Source organism: Lethenteron reissneri, chromosome 36, assembly GCF_015708825.2.
Source record: "Lethenteron reissneri isolate LAM-NWPU_2019-01 chromosome 36, ASM1570882v1, whole genome shotgun sequence".
Taxonomy (NCBI): domain Eukaryota; kingdom Metazoa; phylum Chordata; class Hyperoartia; order Petromyzontiformes; family Petromyzontidae; genus Lethenteron; species Lethenteron reissneri.
The window spans coordinates 12,285,577-12,308,613 of NC_083814.1; the positions used below are offsets into that span (position 1 = coordinate 12,285,577).

The following is a 23,037-nucleotide window of genomic DNA, read 5'->3' on the forward strand; positions in this document are numbered from 1 at the left end:
ACAACTTCTCGTGACGACCTCAAACTGCACATAGCCTGGCACCTAACCCACGTGGCTGGCTGTTGTTGTACGAGTGTGAGTACAGCCTCAGATGGTGTGTAAAAAATAAAATCGCCACTAGGGAGACAAAGGCGGCCGGGCGTTGTGTTGGCCACCCACCTCCTGGTGTGTCGTGCCGGCCTTCATAGGTGCAAACTCGCTAACAGCACTCGCCCCTACAGTCTGCTAAGGCCACATGAGGGATCGTTGTCTAACGCAGATGTTTGTTTAAGCTATGAGTGAAACTTTGCAGTGTGTCGGCTCCGAGTTCAGCAATAATGTAATGGTCCTGATTGTGAAAGTGTGGTAGGTTTTAAGGATATACGGGGATCTTTGTCTTTGCCTGTGTGCGAAAGTTTGTTCATCCTATGAGCGCCACTGTCAAAAGTTGATCTGGTGCTGAGCCCGTTTTGGATGTGGACACGCTCCTGTGACGAATCTATTTATCGACCCGGGAGGGATGATTGGCTGAGCCAACAACCAACCAAGATTTGAGATCACATTAGATGTGCGTATACGTATATTTGTACATACATATGAGCGAGTGTGTAGTGGAGTCATTTGGGTGTGTGAGTGTGTTTAGGCTACGAGTGAGACTGTGTAGACATGCGCGTGTGTTTAGGCTCTGAGTGCGGATGTGTATAGTAGTGTACGTGTGTGTGTATGTGTGCGCGTGTGTGAGTGTGCGCGTGCGTGTGTGGGTGTGTGCGCGTGCGTGTGTGTGCGCGTGTGTGTGTGCGCGTTTGTGTGTGCTTGTGTGTGTTTAGACAAAGGGTGGGGAGCGGTAGTGTAGCGGTTTGCGCGCCGCGCTCACGGCCAACACCGGTGACGAATATCTGAACCGGTCCTGGGCCTCCCCTAGGTCGACTCAGCTTCAACTGAGCACCCGGGTGCGGTGTGTAAACATCGCCACTCGGGGAGACAAAGGCGGCCGGGCGTGGTGCTGGCCAACCCACCCCCTCGTGGTGCCGAATTCGCTAACAGCGCTTGCTCCTACAGTCTATGAAGGCTACACGGGCTATCTTTGCCCTGTTGTATGTGTTTATACGAGTGTGTATGACGAGTGTGTATGACGAGTGTGTGTATGAGTGTGTATGATGAGGGTTTGTTTATATGACGGTGTGTGTATGACGAGGGTGTATGATGAGTGTGTATGATGAGTGTGTGTGTATGATGTGTGTGAATATACGAGTGTGTGTTTAGGTTATTGGGAGCTGTGTGTAGTCGTCATGCGGCCCCCCACACCCGCTCAGCCTGGCCGCTGTACTCACAGAGTCTGCCCAGACGCGAATTCCTCACGCATTACGTACCCCCCACAACACCACCAACACCACCACCACCACTCCTCTCTGCCCCCCCCCCCATCTGGCAAACAGCGGGGCAGCGGGGGTGGGCACACCACAGGGACCCAGCCACAACACGACTGCTCCACACCCACTAATCCACACCACCCCCCGCATTGCCGATCCCCCCACTCGCATACATCACACACCAGCACGGATCACACACACACACCACTAATCCACAACACACATCTCTGGCCATCACACCACACGTGTAACACCCAAAGACAAAGATACCCCCCCCCCCCATAGCCTTCACCAAGTGTGGTGTGAGTTAGCAATCACGCCCGGCCAGCTTTGTCTCCCCCAGTGCTGATGTTGTGATACACACACACACTCCGGTACTCATTTAAGAGGAGTTGGGGAGTCGACGAAGGGGAGGCTCAGGACCGGGTCAGATATTCGTCACCGATTTGGTCGTGAGTGGGAATCGAACTCGGGTTCGCCGCGTTCACCACGCAATTTGTACACCAGGCCGCGTATCCACAACACGGACTGCACATCACACTACACACCACACACAGCACATACAAACCATGGCACCCAACGACCATACACACCACCACTGGAGGACATCACACGCCGTGTATATACATCACCACCCCACGGGTATACGACAAACGAACCCCCCCCCCCTCTAATCCACCACGGCAGAACACCACGATACATCACAGATACCCCGAGGCATACCACACAACCCCCTCGTGTGTGTACAGCACACCCTGACAGGACACCACCACCACCATTACAGACCAGCAGCTCCACGCCGCTGTCTTGCCCGACACCCAGGAAAAGGAGGGACCCCCCCCCAAAAGGGGGACCCCCCCCCCTCACAGGGGGACCCCCTCCCCACAGGGACCCGCCCCCCACGAAGACACCCCAGGGAAGGGAGACGTAGGCAAAGTGGGGGGGCGAGGGGGTCCCCCTATACGCGGAGTGACTCCCATGCCCCCCGGGGCGACCCCCCCCCCACCTCGACCCCCCCCCACCTCGACCCCCCCACCTCGACCCCCCCCCCCACCTCGACCCCCCCACCTCGACACCCGGCGGCCTCTCCCGTGGCCTCCAGAGACCCCGGTGACCCCGTCACCATGGCAACCCCCCGCTCGCAGGGGGCCGCGGCAGCCGCCGTGGCAGACGGCGCGGTGGGCGGGGCCAGGGCAGGGAGGGGGATTAGGGGGGGGCTGCCTGCCCGGCGACCTTTGCCCCCCCGCAGCCGAGGCACGAAGCTCCACTTTCGTCTCGACTCACGTCCGCCTTTGTCTCCCCCCCTCCCTCTCTCTCTCTCTCTCCCCCATGGTCATTCAGACAGAGCGGCTGTGGCGAAGATGCCTTAACCAATCAGAGCCAGCTGCGGAAATTCCACATTATGGCGGTGGCGAGTTGAGACTATCCATAATACAACCACCGATTCATCTTCTCCACAAAGTGGTGCCTATTTTATCGACCCTGCAGGGATTATGGGCCGAGTCAACCAGGAATTGAACTCGCGACCTTCCGATTGCGAGCCGCTCGCTCCACTGCTGGAGCACCTGACCGGATGGGTGTTTATATGTTGACATCAAGGCCTCATGGTGCAATCTCCCAACGATTCACTCACTGAATGTAATGAGCTCTTTAATACAAAGCAGAGGCACTGGATGTGCACCTAGCCTGGCACGAGAGCTGCCGTGCGGCGGTCGTGGTGAACGCCCTGCATTACGTAACCCGCTGCTGACCCATGCGTTCAATTTCCGCTCACGGCCAAGACCAGTGACGATTATTTTTGAACCCGTCATGGACCTCCCCAAGGCCGACTCAGCCTTAAATAAACACATGGTGCGGTGTGTAACCATCAGCATTGGGGAAACAAAGGTGGCCGGGCGTGGTGTTGGCCACCCACCCCCTTAATGTGCCTGTCTGGCCTTCATCGGTGGCCGCTAACAGCACTTAACCCAACAGACTGTTAAAGGGTATACAATGCTCATTAATAGAACTTGCCCCAAGTCTGTTAAGGCAATTATGTATTGTATCTAAGTGTGTATATTAGTGAGTGTCTTTGTATATGTATATGAGTGTGTGTGTGTAATACAGAGTGAGTGTAATACAGAGTGTGAGTGTGTGCGTGAGAAGCGTGTTTGTGTGTGGAGCTGATTTCCAAGAACCAGAGGCCGCAATGGAGGGCTCATTTACAGATGAATTCGAGGCGTTGTGATTGGCTGCACGTGGTCAGAGGCTCAGATTCCTCGCGTTCCTCGGCGAACTGGTGGAAGTTGAGTAATGAATGGGGCACACTCACCCACACACTCACCACTCGACCACATACCGACCCACACACTCACTACCCAGCCACATACCGAACCATAATCAACACTCATCCAAACTCAGCAACGTTCAAACACTCATCCCACTCACACTTAAATGATACTCACCACCAATGCAAAATTCACACATCAATTCACACACTTATTAGAATTGTGTACACTTATGCGACTCAACACACCGACACACAATCGCTGATTCAATGACTCACTGTCAAACGCTCATCGCCACACTGACAATCATTCATTCACACGCAGTCTAACACTTCTCCCCGATTAATACTCCTCGACACACGCTCTTAATATACACTCACGATTTCTTATTCACTTATCTCTGAACTGAATGCAGTGATGCCGGGAAAGGGCGGATACGCGGACACATCGACCAGTGATAGAGACGCATGGGACAAATGGACAGGTGATAAAGGGACACACTTAGACACAGACGTGAAAGGGGCAAAGGGACACGTGGCCACTGCCGAGAGGATGGAGGGATACGTATCCACACGTATCCACACATAGTCTAAGCCATTTGACAACTACAAAGATCCCCCGTATAGCCTAAAGAGATTGTTTGGGCAAGTGCTGTTAGCGAGCACCTGTGAAGGCCGATACAACACAGGAGGGGGTGGATGGTCCAGGACTATGTTTTAGTCTCCCCAGTCGCGATGTTTACACACCGGACCAGGTACATATTTGAGTTCGAGTCGATCTAGGGGAGGCCCAGGACCGGTTCAGATAATCATCACTGGTGTTGGCCGAGAGTGTGAATTGAACGCGGGTGACCGGGTTCGCAGCGCAGCATCGCGCTAACCACTACGCTGCCGCTCCCCACGAAAACACACACAGACACGTTGATAAAGATACACAAAACCAGTTACACACACACGGGGCGCACACGTCACACCACAGACACAACCAATCAGAAACACACCGCGACACAACCAATCAGAAACACACCACAGACACAACCAATCAGAATACACCACAGACACAACCAATCAGAACACACCACAGACACAACCAATCAGAACACGCCACAGACACAACCAATCAGAAACACACCACAGACACAACCAATCAGAAACACACCACAGACACAACCAATTAGAACACACCACAGACACAACCAATCAGAACACGCCACAGACACAACCAATCAGAACACACCACAGACACAACCAATCAGAAACACACCACAGACACAACCAATCAGAAACACACCACAGACACAACCAATCAGAACACACCGCAGACACAACCAATCAGAGCACACCACAGAAACAACCAATCAGAAACACACCACAGACACAACCAATCAGAGCACACCACAGAAACAACCAATCAGAACACACCACAGACACAGCCAATCAGAAACACACCACAGACACAACCAATCAGAACACACCGCAGACACAACCAATCAGAGCACACCACAGAAACAACCAATCAGAACACACCACAGACACAACCAATCAGAAACAAACCACAGACACAACCAATCAGAACACACCACAGACACAACCAATCAGAACACACCACAGACACAACCAATCAGAAACAAACCACAGACACAACCAATCAGAACAGACCACAGACACAACCAATCAGAACACACCACAGACACCGCCACCAAACCCCCCGTGTGTGGGGGAGGGGTGGAGTTGAGGGAGGGGGTGGAGTAGGGGGAGGGGTTAAAGGAGGGGAAGTCGCCCCCGCCCCTCACCCTCCTCCCCCGCCCCTCCCCCCCGCGTCTCGCCGCACCGACCGGATTGGGCTCCACCGCATCCCGCTCCGTCTGGCGGCGCCCACTTCCTCATCCACAGCTGTAGCGACGTCTCGCCAAGCCCTCGCCTCCCTCTCCTCCTCCTCCTCCCTCTCCTCCTCCCTCTCCTCCTCCTCCCCCCCCCTCTCCTCCTCCCTCTCCTCCTCCTCACTCTCCTCCTCCCTCTCCTCCTCCTCCTCCCTCTCCTCCTCGCTCGCACGCTCACCCCACCCGGCCACCAGCAGCAGCCTCCTCCTCCTCGTCGTCTCACTATTAACTCACCCCCACTAAAAAGACAAATATCTCCCCGTACAGACTTTACGGAGTGTCGGGGCAAGTGCTGTTGGCGAGCACATGTCAAGGCCGAAACGGCACACGAATGGGTGGGGTGGCCAACACCACGCCCGGCCGCCTTTGTCTCTCCAGTGACGATGCTTACACACCGCACCAGGTACTCATTTGAGGCTGAGTCGACCCAGGAACGGTTCAGATAAGCGTCACGGATGTTCGCTAACCGCTACACTCACCCCCACACGCACTCACACAGCCATACCTCACTCAAACCCGTCCTTACTACAAACTCACATCCCTAGCCCACCTCACACGGCATCATCCAGCCTCACCCCCCAAACTCACCCCCCCAACTCACCCCCCAACTCACCCCCCAAACTCACCCCTGCCTGGACGACCCAGGTTGAATGATATTTACTGGACGTGTTTGCCTGTAGCATTGACTATCAGAATATTTCTACTGGAGGAATCCTATGAGCTATATACACACTATTTTTTAGAGATGTCCAGCAGACTATGTCCTGCAGATACTGTATAGACTGTAGTGATCTGTGTAGACTGCATGCGGTGTAGACTGCATGTGCTGACCCCCCCCCCCCGGACAGCCAGACAGCCCTCCCACACTTCACCCCCTCACCCCACCGACGAGACGGGGAACCGCGGGGCCCGGACGCCTCAAACTTCCCCATTCCGTCCACGGCGACTCCACACGCGACAGCCCCAGACAACCACACAGCCACATCAGATTATACGACAACCAACCTCTCGGTAGCTCCCACTCTCCAGCTTCCTGTAGACATCGCTACATCTCCCCCCCCCCCCCACTGCCATCTAAAACTCTCTCCCCAGCCCCAAATTAACTCTCAATTTCTCTATCCATAAACCCTCCTCCCAATCTCCCACATCATCTTTCTTTCATTCTCCAAGCGCATATACCTTCCCTCCCCCATCTCTCTCCATCCCCACCCACGTGAACTCCCACATCTACAAACCACTCTGTTCCATCTTCCCACATCTTCTCTCCATCTCTCATTCTCTTCCCACAAAACACCACCAAGCCCATGCCCCTCCCCAGTGGCACACCGTGGGAGTACAGTACAACCCCCAACCACCTCCTGGGATCTGCGATCTCCGTTAATGATCTCAAATGGGGAGAAGCGCGTTGTGTGTGTGGGGTGCGGGGGGGGGTAGCTGTTACCACGCACTATTAGTACCCCCCCCTCTCTCCAACACGCTCTTCTCCCTCCCCTGCCGGGTGAGGCGTCATCATTGAGGCTTAATTAGGCGGCACAGCGCCCGTCTAGACGCACAAAGCGAGCGGGAGCCGCCCAGCACTTTCCTGCGTCGCGGCGCCCCGCGGCCTTTTACGGCCACTTTCCCTGCAGGGCCCGCGGGTCCCGTGCGAAGAGCGGTGGGATGGGTGGTGGGGGGAGATCGGGGGGCCAATCCGTGTCCCCTCGAGTCCAATCTGTGTGTTTCTGTGACCCTAGTCTGGGTCCCACAGTTTTCAGGGGCCCGATCTGGATCCATGTCTTCACGGGCTCCAACCTGTCTGTGTCCCCTATGGACTGCCAAACGTCAGTCCATCGTTTTCAGGGGGCCAATCTGTGTGGTGTCTCTTCACTGGGCCCTGACTCCCGTGCTAACGGAACCCAGTGTTGTGTCGCAGTCTCACCTGGGGCCCAGCATGAGCCATGGTCTACTTCACTGCTGAATGTCATCACCGCCAACCGCAGAGTTGCAATGCCACAGTAGCCAGATGTTAACTACCTCAGCTGGTATGCGCAGGCGGTCGTGGGTTGTTCAATCCCAACCCTGACGCCTGTTGTATATTTGGAGTTTGCACGTTTACACCGAGGTTGCATGCATTTTTCTCCGGATTTCCCTCCATATTTAGAAACAACATGCGTTTACAGTATTTGGCTGCTAGAAATTTACAAGTAATTTGTGACCAGGTCGCTTCTGAAATAATATCTATATAGCTCAGTGGGCCTTACCTAGTTAAATAAAAAAAATGTTTAGTTTAATTACTCCCGCAGGCGAGCTGATATCATCCCTTTTGGCCCTGCACTCTCCTTCTGACTGCCATTCCGTAACCAGTCTCGACCAACGGCACCATCCCCTACACACACTATATGACCGACTAACCCACCCCTAACACGCACATCTCACCCACTCACTACTTACTCACCAATAACTACACTCACCTAACACAACTACACTCACCCGCACTACGCACCGAACTCACCCAAACAATGCATCCTCACCAGCCTCCTTACCAACATACCCTTTACAACACCTTTCATTTTACCAAACACTCTGCTCACCCACGACGCTCACCATCACCCAACACTCACCCACGACACCCAACCCCTCACCCACACCACGTGATTGGTCCTCAGCCCGATGACTCCCTAAGCCGGGTCACGTGACACCGCCCTGATCGAAACCACGTGACTCAACAGCCGCCTCCTCCTCCTCCCAGGGAGCACCGCGCGCATTCAGTCCCGGATTTTGCAATGTGGCCCGCGCCTTAACCATAACAAGCACCACCACCACCACCACGAGAATCACACCCACCACTACCACCACCACGAGAATAACTATTACAACAAAACACAACCACAGCCACCACCAGACTCCTAACCACAACGATAATCACAACCACAGCTAACAATCAAAACCACGCGGGGAGCCACAACGGGAAAAGCAACCATCGTAATATCACAACCACCGCGGAATTCACACAAACACCATCGACCACATCACAACCACGATCGTCACACCACGCGGTCAAAACCAAGTAGGTAAAAGTTTCAACAAATTACCGACTTCCCCAGATGCCCCCAACCAAGCAGCATTGCTAAACACGGCCGAGTCCCAACATCCCAAGTCACAAACATAAAAATTGCAACAACCAGAATCCCACAACACCCCGGGTCACGAGTTCCAGTACACTGTGTACAGATTTGAACGGCCCTGTCACAAACCAAACCATGCCCTTCTAGCTGCCAACACTCCGTGTATGGGGGTGCAGGGCGTGTGTGTGTTTGTATAGGGTGGTGTGGTTTGTGTGTATGGGGCGAGTGTTGTGTCTGTGTACCGTGTGTGCATTTATAGAAGCCTGTGTGTTTGTGTAGATACTTGTGTGTATGTGTGGCGCTTTGTGTGTATTTGAGGTGTGCAGCGTGTAGTTTGGGTGGTTTTTGTGTATATGTGGGTTATGTGTGTGTGGTGTGTGTGGTGTGTGGTGTGTGTGCCGTGAGTGTATTTATTTTGTAGGCGTATTGTACTCATTTCGTGTCACCACCAACCATTTACCACCTCAAACAGTTAATTATGCTTTCTGATATCTTCTGCTGCCAGCACATACTTCAAAAATAGTCGATATTGACAAACACCAAGTGTGCGTGTGTGTCAGTGATTAAGTGTGTGCTTGAAGCCATGCGTTCTGGATGTGTGTGTTGTGCCTGTGTGTGTGCTCCAGTGTTTTACAACTGTACTTAGATGTATAGGTGTGTCGTGACCACGTGTTTGGGTGTATATGTGTGTGTGTAATGTGGTGGGCATTACGTAGATGTGTTATAGTTATAGAGCGTCATCTCTTTACTGTTACGTAGCCATGGTATGTGACATGAAAACATCACCACCATCATCACAACAACAAACAGCACAGACACAACAATCACCACCCCACCACTGTCAAAACAGCACCCACCACGACCACCATCACGGTCACAACCATGATCCACCACCAGAACCCACCGCCACAACAACCGCACCTCCGATCAGCGCGGTTTAGTACGTACGGTGCTAAAGAAGTCCACACATCCACCACAATCACCACCACCACACCATTAACATCACAACTACCAAGCCCACCACAATAATAACCACTACCACCGCCGTCACAACAGCCATCACCACCATCCATGCAACCACCACAACCACCACCACCACCACAACCATTACCACCACCACAACCACCATCCATGCAACCATCACCACAACCACCACAACCACCACCACCACCATCCATGCAACCACCACCACCACAACCACCACCACCATCCATGCAACCACCACAACTACCACCACCACCACAACCACCACCACCATCCATGCAACCACCACCACAACCACCACCACCATCCATGCAACCACCACCACAACCACCACCTCCACCACCACAACCTCCACCACCTCAACCTCCACAACAACCACCACAACCACCACCACCTCCACCACCACAACCTCCACCACCTCAACCTCCACAACAACCACCACCACCACCACCGTGTGAACTCCCCACCTTGCTCCCGAGTGCCGCCACCGCTGCTACGGCCGCCGCTGCCGCCCTCTTCCCGGCGTGCGCGGCCGCCGCTCCGTGCGGCTCGAAGCGCTCCTTGAGCGCGTCAAGGAGGCCGCGCATCCTCTCCCGCTCGGCGCGTTCCGCGTACTCCTCGCTCAGCAGCAGGTAGCGCCTCCAGCGCGCCGGGTCGAAGCCCCAGTGACACGTCCTGTTCTCGGGGCTGCGGTGCGAGTGCGCCACGAAGCGCTGCGGTGGGAACAGCAAGCGGCAGTCGCGGCACTGCACGCACGCCGCGCCCGGGTGCGTGTACAGCTCGGGCACGAAGAGGCCCTTGCACTTGCCGAAGCACTCGTGGTAGATCCTGATGCTTTTGTCAGGACGGATAAGCGCCGGGCCCACGCCACCACCGCCGCTACCGCCACCACCACCACCACCGGGCGGGGAACAGTCTCCCAACCCACCGCCACCACCGCCGCCACCACCGCCGACGACTCCGCCGGCCCCGCCGCTAACGCCGTCGCCGGCCGCTCCTCCGAGGCCACCGCCGAGGCCGCCGCCGGCCGCCGCGGCCCCCATCCCCTTGCGGCCCGCGGCCGGGCTGGCCCAGCCGTAGAGCAGCGCGTTGCAGAGTCGCTCTGCGTCCGTCTTGGTGATGAGCCCGCAGCTGGGCGCCGCGAAGGGCAACACTCCGAGCACCTTGAGGATCTCCAGCTGGTCGGCGGTGCATCGCGAGCAGTAGATGTGCAGCTCGTCGCACACCTGGTTGATCTGCTGCAGCGAAAAGTCTCGCAGCACCGTGTTGAGGATCTGCGGCAGACACAGACGCTTCTCGCCGCCCACCACGAAGCAGGTGATGTTCTCGCCCTCCAGCAGAGTCCCGCAGCGCTCCGTGGAGCTGTCGGGCGGCACCAGCAGGGGCCCCGGCAGGGCCGGAGGCCTCTGCAGGCCCGCGGGGGCCTCGGCCGCGTCCTTGCGAGAGATGAGCTCGTAGGCGCAGCGCGCCGTGAAGGCGGCGGGCCCCCCCAGCGAGGACATGCTGCTCAGGTGGAACTGGCGCAGGGTTTGCTTGAGGCCCGGGTGGGCCTGGAACTGCTCCGACGCCACGGCAGCCGCAGCAGCAGCGGCAGCAGCCGCCGCCGCCGCCTCCTCCATCGCTTGGAGTGGTGGGGGGCCCGGGAGGAGAAGTTTGGGGGGCTCCCGGCTCGACGACGCCTGCCTTGAGTGGGGGGGGGGGCGATGATTATGAGGAGGTGAAGAGGCGGTGTGGGTGGTGATGGTGGCGATGATTATGAGGAGGGGAAGAGAGATGAGCACGAGAGGTTTACAGGATCACGAGTCGGGTCGGTGAAGTGTGGGGCATGGTGACGAGTGGCGGGGTCGAGGGACAACAGGAGATGAAGACGATGTGAGAAGAGGAGGAGGGGGAGAAGGACCAACACCACGAGGGATCAACAACAACACGAGGAGAGATCAAGACCCCCCCTCCACCCTCTCCTTGCGCAACAAAGAGGAGGAGGAGGCCGCCGGGCGAGGCGACCGCGGCGGCGGCGGCCTCCGCCAGGGTCCCCCCCCTACCCGCGTCTCTCCCCGCGTCTCCCCGGGACCCCGCACGGGGTCCCCGCGGCGCGGGGAGGAGATCGCCGCCCTCCTCCTCGTCCTCCTCCTCGTGTTCCCCTCGGACCCCTCTCCTCTCTTCTCTCGCTCGCTCCCTCCCTGGGGGTCCCCGCGTCTATCCCCAGTCACCCCGCGCGTCCCTTCTTACCTCGTCTCTCGCTCCTGCTCGCTTCTCTCTCCTCTCCACTCCACTCTCTCCACTCCACTCTCCTCTCTCTGCGTGTCTCCTTTTGGTTCGCGCTCCGCTCCCGCTGCCGCGCACCGCGCACCGACGCCGCCGCTCTCTCTGCGCGTTCTCTCCTCCTCCTCCTGCTTCCCCCCCCCTCTCTCTCTCCTTTCCCCCCTCTCCCTTTCCGCTCCCTTCGCTCTCTCTTCCCTCTCCCTTCCCTCTCTCCCCCCTCTCCCCGCGCTCTCCCTTCCCTCTCCCCGCGGCTTCCCCCTCCCCCCTTCGCCGCCTCCTCGGGCCCCGCCGCGCGCCTCTGGCATTGAACCCCAGGCGGAGGGGCGGGGCTGGTGGGGGAGGGGCGGTTCGGGGTGGGGGCGGGGCGTGTGGGGGATGGTGGAGTGTGTGGGGGGGGGAGACGCTCTCGATTCCCGGCAGCGTGCACGGCCCCTCCCCCCATCCCCCTTCCTCCCCACCAGCCCCGCCCTTCGCCCGGCCACCCCCACCCACCTCCTCCACCTCTCCACACCCGCGTCATGGCAACGGCGGGGGGAGGGGCCGTGGCCGCGTGGTAGCGGGGCGGGGCTGGGGGGAGTTGAGGGGAGGGGTTTTGGGGGGTGGGGGGGTAGAGGGGGAGGGCATCCGTTTGTGGTTGATTCATGTTCCCGCCGTCGCGTGAATCGTCTCATTCAGACTCCGGGCGCCCAGACAGACGCCGGCACCCCCCCCCTCTACCGCCCCTCGCCCCGCCAGCCCCGCCCCCCTCCACCAACCCCCCGCCAGCCCCGCCCCCCCTCCACCCCGCCTGGGGAAACGGACATCCCGAGCTTCTTGCTATTTTAAGCGGCCGACGTGCGGACCACACTGGGTCACGGGGATGAGATGGGGGGACCTGGGGGGGGGGGGGGGGGTCACGGGGATGAGATGGGGGGACCTGGGGGGGGGGGTCACGGGGATGAGATGGGGGGACCTGGGGGGGGGGGTCACGGGGATGAGATGGGGGGACCTGGGGGGGGGGTCACGGGGATGAGATGGGGGGACCTGGGGGGGGGGGGTCACGGGGATGAGATGGGGGGACCTGGGGGGGGGGTCACGGGGATGAGATGGGGGACCTGGGGATGAGAAGGGGTGAGATGGGGACCTCGAAAGGGGTCTTGGGGATGGGAAAGGGAGGACCCCGTTTGTGTCAGAGGCGATGAGAAAAGGGACCGCCCCACAGTCAGCATTACGGGTGGGTAGGTGGGCCCTAGGGGGTCATATGGATGAGAAGGGGATCTCGAGGGATCACCAGGATTAGATGGGGACCGAGTGGGTCATACTGATGGAATAGCGGGATTCTAGGGGGTCATATGGACGAGAAGGGGATTTAGAGGGGTTATAGAGAAAGGAACCCAGGGGTGACCTCTTCTCTCTTCCCCATTCCCTCCCCTCGCCCCTCCACTTTCCCGTATTTTTCCTACCCTTACGTGATCCCCAAAAACCCCTTGATCGCTGCGGTTACTCCTTCCTCGATCCCTGTAGCACGCCACTGCCATCTAAAGCATTCTACTCCGTGTCACCGTTTCTTAAAGTGCCTAGAGTGAACGTGCTCTATACATATACAATTAGATCAGAAGGTGATTCCCGATGGTCCAGGGATGAGAAGGGGATCCAGGGGTCATACAGGAGGTTATAGGATTAATATGGGGATCTCAGTGGGCGATATGGATGATATTAGATACCCCGTGGATCGTAGGGGTGTGATGGGACTCTCAGGGGTCACAGCCATAAGGGACGAGTCGGGGACCCAAAGGACAAAGGGATGATAATGGGACCCCATGGGATCGTAGGGATGAGACGTGATGAGCGGGGGACCCCCGATCTGAGCCTAGCGCTACTCACTGGCGCCTCCTGGCGGCGTGGGGACCCCTCGACACCTCGGTGGGGGTGAGAGAGAGAAGGGCGGATGCATTCTCAGGAAGAACGTAATCAACCAGATAGGGTGTTGACTATTATGTTATCCGACTCTCTGTTGTATTACATTTCTAAGTATACTAGATTTGTGTTTCTATTTAATTTATACCTGATGATGATTGCTTGTGTTGCAATCGAAACGTCGTATTCTAGTATTCAATTTAATTCTAGATTTGAAGCTTTCGTGACTGCAAGGATTCATATTCTTAGGTTTTTTCGGTAAAGTCACATAGGTAAAAACATCAAAAATTAATGAAAATAAAATAAATAAAAAATCACGACGTTTCAGAGGCAACACAAGTCTCCGTCATTCGGCTGTGACGGTCCCACCTGATGACGGAGACTTGTGTTGCCTCCGAAACGTCGTGATTTTTTGTTTTATTTTATTCTATTTTCATTAAATTTTTTATGTTTTTACCTACGTGACTTTACCGAAAAAAAAACCTAAGAAAATAGTATTTAATTTAATTTATTATTTTATCTTTATACGTGACTTTACCGAAAGAACCAAAGAATAATTCCTGCAGTCACGAAAGCTCCAAATTAAGAGAGAGGGGGGACTTCGGGGTCACGGTTCGAGGGTTCATCCGAGATGACTCGATTCGAATGACCCCAACACAACCCCCCAGCAGCATTGAGGTTGAGAATTAATACTCTTTGGTTCTTTCGGTAAAGTCACGTAGGTATGAAATCAAATAAATCACGACGTTTCGGGCGCAACACAAGCGTCCGTCATCAGGTGGGAAAGCATGCTCTGCTGCTGAGGCAGACTGTTTTAAAAGGTTTGAAATCTGTAGCCCAAGGGTTATAAAGAAGTGGCCGGGGCTAGTGATGTTAATGTGAGAAATTAGCATGGAACTGTAAGATAGAAGAGCGGCCTCCTCAACGAGAGCACGGAAGTGGCTATGTTAATGTGAGGGATTAGCATGATGTTAATTAATGTCCAGAGCGCATTCATCATCATCATGGGCTTTGTTCAGTTCGCTGCTGGATGGAGGCCTCCACAATTCGCCTCCATCCGTAAGCTGTCTCGCGATGCGACCACGATCCCTCTCGCTCCTCCCGTGCACGAGCGGATTGATAATGATCGCTCCATCTCCACGGGGTCGTCTTCCTCTGCAGTGGGTGTGTGTACTTCTTTGGCTGGCGTTCCGTCACCAGTATCAAGTAGTCGATGGTCCCTGTTCAACCGCGACCCAACTTTATTTATTTTTAGTGACTTTGCTTTACCTTTTCTCGATGTTGCACGCCTATCGTGTTTATTTAAAATCGTTTGTTGTAACTTGCTGACCCGCCCCTACAGGAACATTATGAAAAAGAGCTTCATAGCTTATCGGATTTCCTCCAGTCTAATTAAAGATTCTGATTTGTACGCGTGCATAAACACTCATAGCAAAATACTCCTTTGGTGTCTGACCTGTCGGGCGATTTCCTTTATTCAGACCTCCCCCACCCACCTATGAACAGCTAGAAGGGATGTGTTGTTGTAGACTGAACGTGTATATGTGTACACGTGTCATCACGTGTTTGCTATGTGTCAATCAATACCCTGGACGCCTATGCAAACGAGATGTTCCATGTCATGCTAAGATACCCACTCCCCCCCCCATCGAAAGCCCCCCCACCCCTTCGCGAATATTAATGAGTTTTAAAGTTCAGAATTCGTAAATACATTGGCACGTCTAAATAATATCTTTGTAAACGTGACAAGCTCGTCGGGTGGTGGAAGGATGAACGACAAGGATTTGGCATCAAACGACTGCCACGCAGACTAACCCAAAAGCAAACATGAAATTATTTGGTGACGCTGCATTGGGCTGTTGCCCGAAACGTCACCGATTATATGTTTCCCCCAAAGCCTCTCCCATCCACAATGTAGTGGAGCCAGAATAGCAGTCCGACTGCACCCCATTGCGATGCACAGTCAAAGTAAGTCAGTGCGTCGAAGTCGTAGTGATATCGTAACTCTTACTCGCCGATAAGTGGTTGCTAGGGGATTACGTCATCACCCCCCACTACACCAACCAATCAGCTGCTAGGAAGACGTCGCCCTCCTGCTCCACACCACCCCCCATGTAACATGGCCACCATACCCTCACCTCACCCAACATGGCCGCCGTGACGTAATTGCCTTGTACCCTTCAGCCACTCTATGACTGATATAAATGTATTTATATGTGGACCAATCAGCTTCAAAGACAATGCATGCATTATCACGTTTTTTGTTTGCATTCTGACCACAAGTATTGTGGTTAATGCAGACATGATTCCTTGTAGAAGGTTTCAGTTAGGTGTTTTAACATCTTAACACCTGTTTTGTTGCCAGAAAAAAGGAAAACCTATTCTCATTTGTGATTAATGTTAATTTGAATCAGAATATTTGTTTATCCTACGGGGAATCCGATGAGCTAAGAGGCTATTTTTTCATAGATGTCCAGTCGAGGCGGGGTCAACGAGTTACAACCACAAATGACACAAGAAACGAAACGAGTGCAAAGTGTGAAACATAAACAGCAGTAAATAAAGTAAACAAGTACAAATGTCATAAGTAATACATTCCTGCCGATTTTTCAAAACTAAATGCAAGCTTGGGCAACCAATTGTAGGTCAATAATTACGTATTTTTTTTTTACTTTGACACTTGACGGGGTCCCCCCTTCGCTCTCTCGTTACTTTACGAGGTGGATCTGTCCCAAGTCCCTCGCGGAGTCGGAGTTGACGAGATGTCCCAGCTAACGCCACTTTGAGGATCACAAATAAGCAGACAGAAATGTCTCTTTCACATCTCAGTTTCTCCACGTAAAAAATAAAAACGACGACGATAATACGATTACATTTCTTGCACATCCCATCAGCCGCACGTGGCCACCTGGGAGAGTTCTTGATTGTTGCTGTAACTTGCTGGACATCGGTGATAAAGAGCTTCGTGGCTCATCGGATTCCTCCTCCGGTATATATAACGATTGTGATTATGATAACGTCAGCAGCATTGATTCAAGACAGGCAAGCTAAAACTGTGGACAGGCTTCGATGTGCAAGTGTCTCATCAACAGAAGTTAGACCAAAACACAGAGTTTATTTTCGCATGCACCAAAGTTTTTTTTTCTTTTCTGACACCCATTGCTCTCAAATTAGTTTACACTTCTTGTCGATTCGCGTGTATTACGTTTACGACAGTCAGTTAGTTTGTGCAATATTTCCTGAGGACCCTGCTGTATTCGTTCTCGGCAATAGTTGAGGTTGTTGTTGTTGTTGTTGTATTTTGTGTTTGTTTTGATTTTGTGCTCACGCAGTTACCAGGGATCTCCCGTGTCAAAATCAGAACCAGAATATTCATCTATACGGGAGGGCAAGAACTGGCGAGACGGAAACCATCATCCTCGAAATAAATCAAACCCAAACTCAATCAGCAGCAGAGCTAGGCCGTGCTTGAATCAATGCTGGTGAACTGCCAGACGTTTCGAGCAAGGACCCTAACTAAACCCTCTTTCCGCTCGTGGAAGCTCGTCTGAGCTGCTGGCGTGGAGTGGGCGAGGCGCTGCTGGTACGACGCGCGGACGCGAGGGGGCGCTACAGGCCAGAGGGAAAATCATTGATGGCTCACAATCGATTTTTCAGAATACCAGAATGATTCATTAATTTATACTGCAGGAGGAATCCCATGAGCTTCAAAACTATTTTCACAGATGTCCAGTAGGGGCAGGTCAGAACGTTACAACAACAAACGATACAGAACCACGATAAGAGTGCAAAGTAAAGTGAAGCTAAACAAATCACTTAACGTTTTCAAACACAACTAAACTATGTTCTATCTTATCAAATAAACTAAACACGTAGATAATCGATAATACGCACGTACTCGTTTTATTCGTTTGTACGCAAATGCAGATCGAGAAATAGACAAAAAAAGAGGAACACGTGGATTAGACTGAATTCGACACAAATCCACGTGTGTGTTTCGGTGTCTGTGTATGTCTCTCCCGTGTCTGTGTGTATCGGTGTCTCTTGTTGTGTGAGCTGCAGCGAAATAAATAATACCATCGCTTTTACACCATCATCACCGTGTGATCTGCAGCATCATCACACTGCGAGCTGGGACTCCAATACTTCAATACAAAGATAGACTCCTCTGACACACACACACCTGTGTTTCTAACGTTCTCACGATTAGTTACGTACGGTGCGACAGAAGATCAATATACACACATACATGTGTGTGTAAGACTGGCCCGTTCCTTGGCGAGGCTTTGTGCCGATGCATCTTCCTCGCCCTTTGACTTACCTGCAGCCACTGATTTTTCACACGCGATCTCACTTGGCCATGGGCCTCATGAAAGTTATCTGGCTACTCAGGTGGGTCGTGAGTTGGGAACTCGGGAAATCCCTGGATATAGGATATTTATACATGGTGGCAACGAACTCGCTTTGCATGAAACATGAATGCTCTTTGGCGCATTATGCCCTTGCAATTCGGTAATTATACCAATCAGGAGGTTCAGTGGACCATAGAATGATTGGGAGAAGGTGAGGTCGTTGTTCCTGCGAAGTGTACGCATAAGTACAGTACAGTATGTGCTCCTAATCGCCGCGAGATCGCTCGCCTTCAATTATCGGGAGGTACGAGAGGGAGAGAGGGGAGGGGTCTGTCGAGGCTGGTGAGCGGTGGGTCCCCCAAACACCCCCTGCCCCCCCCCCCCTTCGACCTCCCGGTGCGGCTCAGTGCTCGGGGCGGATTCACATTCACTGAAACAAAATCCATTTCCCAGCCTCCCTGACCCCCTGGCGAAGGCGTGGGACAATTACCCCCCACGCCCCCCCCCCCCCTACGGTGGGATATTCACGCGGGATGTTTACACTAATTGCAACAATACTTTCATTCCTTTGTCAATACACTAGTGGATGAAGGGTCCCCTGCCCCTGCATTTGTCTCCCTCCCCCGTGCCACCGCGCCACCAGCAGTTTCGGTAAAACTACGTTGTTAACGAGTTCTTCTTCTCGACCAGGGGTCGGCAACCAAAATAACAAGAAGAGCCATTTCTTTCCAATTCGGTACAAAATTCAGTATTTCAAGAGCCGCAATGCATCTGAGTACATACTGTACATACGTACATATCGTCAAGAAGCAGCCCGTAAAGAGCCGCATGCGGCTCCGGAGCCGTAGGTTGCCGACCCCTGTTCTAGACAAACAAGGCTCTCAACGAAAGTGAACAACCAAATTATCTCGCAGATTTAACCCCACCCCCTCCCCCCACGTGAGCGAGTGTGTGTGGCCGTCACGAAGGCTTCTGCTATGAGCTTTTTAAAATTAATTTTACCAGGTAAGGCCCCTCTGAGCTACGTAGCTCTTTTTCAGAAGCGACGTGGCCATCCCAGATGATAGCTCAACGAAGTTGGCTCATCGTCACGTGACATTTTATATCAGCCAAATACTCTAAGTGCATGTTTCGAAATGTGAGTGGGGGGGGGGGGGGCGCAGGACCCGGAGTAAAAATCCACGCCACCACGAGGAGAGAGACACGCAAACTCCAAATATACAGCAGCAGGCGTCAGGGTCGGGATCGAATTCACGATTTCCTGCATACCACGCGAGGTAGTTAACATCTCCTAGCCACCGTGATGATGATGATGAGAGAGAAACACGCAAACTCCAAATATACAGCAGCAGGCGTCAGGGTCGGGATCGAATTCACGATTTCCTGCATACCACGCGAGGTAGTTAACATCTCCTAGCCACCGTGATAATGATGAGAGAGAGACACGCAAACTCCAAATATACAGCAGGCGTCAGGGTCGGGACCGAATTCACGATTTCCTGCACACCAGGCGAGGTAGTTAACATCTCCTAGCCACCGTGATAATGATGAGAGAGAGACACGCAAACTCCAAATATACAGCAGGCGTCAGGGTCGGGACCGAATTCATGATTTCCTGCATACCAGGCGAGGTAGTTAACATCTCCTAGCCACCGTGATGATGATGAGAGAGAGACACGCAAACTCCAAATATACAGCAGGCGTCAGGGTCGGGACCGAATTCACGATTTCCTGCACACCAGGCGAGGTAGTTAACATCTCCTAGCCACCGTGATGATGAGAGAGAGACACGCAAACTCCAAATATACAGCAGCAGGCGCAGGGTCGGGATCGAATTCACGATTTCCTGCATACAAGGCGAGGTAGTTAACATCTCCTAGCCACCGTGATAATGATGAGAGAGAGACACGCAAACTTCAAATATACAGCAGGCGTCAGGGTCGGGACCGAATTCATGATTTCCTGCATACCAGGCGAGGTAGTTAACATCTCCTAGCCACCGTGACGATGATGAGAGAGAAACACGCAAACTCAAATATACAGCAGCAGGCGTCAGGGTCGGGATCGAATTCACGATTTCCTGCATACCAGGCGAGGTAGTTAACATCTCCTAGCCACCGTGATGATGATGAGAGAGAGACACGCAAACTCCAAATATACAGCAGCAGGCGTCAGGGTCGGGACCGAATTCACGATTTCCTGCATACCAGGCGAGGTAGTTAACATCTCCTAGCCACAGTGGCGCTTCATTAATCGATGGCCTGGTGACCCCTGCGCGTCCCCCGGACGCTGCTACTCCACTTGCTCCGTTGCTGCTGCTGCTGCTCTGGAGGATGAAGGAAACGTCCAGACGCCCAGGGCTGTTCGCGATGCGGAGACAACCCCCCCGCCCCCATTGGTCCTCAACACGCTGCCTTGTTCTCTCTCTCGTTCTACGAAGGCCAGCACGGCACACGAGGGGCTGAGTTGTCTGGCACCACACCCTGACGCACACTCACACACTCACACGCCGTGATTTCACTCCTGACCCTCTTTAGCAATTGTTTTGCATTGTTCAGCCAATTTGGGTTGGACGTCAGATTTTAATTTCCCTCGTCATTAATTGTTTTTCGAGACCCATGGTGCCGCATTCTTTGTCCTTCATCATTTCCTGTCATTAATTCGTCCCCGCGTATTCACGATCACCGGTGGCGTCAGCAAAGTCTGCGACGGACGTAATTCCTCGCCCGATGTCAATACGGTGGTAATTGCGAGTTCATGTCAGCCCTCTGACCTCCCCCCACCCCCCCAGTCGCTCCGAGCTGCTTCTCGACCTCTATTCAGATACTCTTAGTTCTTTCGGTAAAGTCACGTAGGTAAAAAGTGAAATTAAAATTAATAAAAAATTAAATAATAAAATCACGACGTTTCGGAGGCAACACAAGTCTCCGTCATCAGGTGGGACCGTCACAGCCAGATTTGCTGCATCAAGTATTTTTATTTCATTTTTTACTCTCGTCAGATGTCCCAAGCTCGGATGTGTGCCACGGCCAACGCCGTGCCTAACAACAAACACAGAGGCGATATTGTGGACCGGTTTGCTTTGTCGGCAGAAGTCAGTCCAGAAGAAGAAGTATTCGAAAACTAAACTCAGTGTTGTACTGTACTATGCTCCGACGTCTTTGCTCCCGCCCTGCCACCGCTGTTGGTGTCGAAGTCGTGGATTTTAAACTTGATTTGAAGCTTTTTGTGACTGCAGGAATGACTCTTTGATTCTTTCGGTAAAGTCACGTAGAAAGAAAATAAATTAAATAACAGAGTACGACGTTTCGATTGCAACACAAGCAACCGTCATCAGGTAGAACTACATTTGAGAGAGAGACAAAACACGGACACGGAGACACACAGACAGACACACAAGCAGAGAGAGACAACACAGAGACACACAGAGAGACACACAGAGGCCCAATGCCTCTGTGTCGTGGCGTTAAGAGAAGGGGGGGGGGGGGCAGAGAGAGAGGTGTGGATCTGCTGGAGCAGAGAAATTAGCATGTCAATGAGAGAGCTGTGTGGAAATCCACCCCGCGGCGGCAGGGGGAGAGAAAGACCCGGCAAGTCTGTTAAATGTTAGAGAGAGATGTGTGGAAATCCACCCTGAAGCGGCCCGGGGAGAGAAAGAGCGAATGGACCGATGAGAGCCTGGTAAATTTGTTCAAATACCCCCCCCCCCCTCGTGGGGGGAGGCCCTCATCCAGCAGTGGATTGACTTCACCCAGCGCTGCTCTGCACAGTCCTAATGAGGGGTGCTCGGTAGTTGGAGAGTGGGGGGGGGGGGGTGTTAATTGCGTGTTCGTGTGTGATAATCATCCGGTGTTAATTGTAAATGTTGATGCTAATGAGTTGTTAGTCATATGTTAATGAGGGGAGATTGGATGACTCGCTCGCCCCGGGTCTCCGTGATTATTCGCGGATTTGAGGGGAGGGGGACAGTCACCCTAACACTCACCCAGTCACTCATCCAGACACTAAACTAGACACTCGCCCAGACACTCACCCACACACCTAGTCATTCACCCAGACACTCACCCACACACCTAGACATTCACACAGTCACTCACCCACACACCTGGACGTTCACCCAGACAATCACCCACACACCTAGACATTCAACCAGACACTCACCCACACACCTCGATTTTCACCCAGACACTCACCCACACACCTAGACATTCACCCAGTCACTCACCCACACACCTAGACACTCGCCCAGACACTCACCCACACACCGAGACATTCACCCAGACAGTCACTCACACACCTAGACATTCCCCCAGACACTCACCCACACACCTAGACAATCACCCAGACACTCACCCCCACACCTAGACATTCACCCAGACACTCACCCACACAACTAGACACTCATCCAGACACTCAACTAGACACAAATCCACTCACGTAGACACTCACCCACTTAGTCACTCATCTATTCACTCAATCATCTACTCACACACATACTCATCCATCCACTCACGCACCCACCCTCTCACTCACCTATCAAATGACGCACTCACACACTCACCTACTCACCAAATCATCCCCCCCCCCACACATACTCATCCACTCACAAGCTCACTCACCCATTCAACCACTCACCAACCAATTCACACACCAACCCACTCATTCATACACGAACCCACCCACTCACGAACTCTTTCCCATTATTCCAGGTGAGAGCGCGCGCGCGCGCGCGAGAAAGAGAAGGGAGGGAGTTCAATAAATGCGCGCTCACTGCGCCAGTTACCGTCAAGGGAGGCCTGAGTTGGGACCCGGGCCAGGAACACAATAGGCGTGGAATGCGCGTGCACGCGGGGATTAGGGCGCGCGCGGCGGGGGGCGGCGGCGGGGGGGGGGGGGCACGTGACCCAGGTGCGCGCGCCCCCCCCCCGGCTCTCCCCCCCCCCC

General features: G+C 53.8%; 1 protein-coding gene across 1 annotated transcript in view; it reads right to left on the minus strand.

The window, feature by feature from the left end:
* Positions 1 to 12,007, minus strand: part of LOC133351275 (ski oncogene-like) — a 42,062-nt gene extending 30,055 nt beyond the window's left edge. The window contains exons 1-4 of the mRNA XM_061566376.1: positions 11,813 to 12,007; positions 10,035 to 11,266; positions 7,049 to 7,117; positions 6,376 to 6,441 (exon numbers count right to left, since the gene is read on the minus strand). Coding sequence (XP_061422360.1) covers positions 6,376 to 6,441; positions 7,049 to 7,117; positions 10,035 to 11,202 — 1,303 coding nt within the window. The 5' untranslated portion in view covers positions 11,203 to 11,266; positions 11,813 to 12,007. The remainder of the gene's footprint in view (positions 1 to 6,375; positions 6,442 to 7,048; positions 7,118 to 10,034; positions 11,267 to 11,812) is intronic.
* Between the last annotated feature and the right edge of the window lie 11,030 nt (positions 12,008 to 23,037).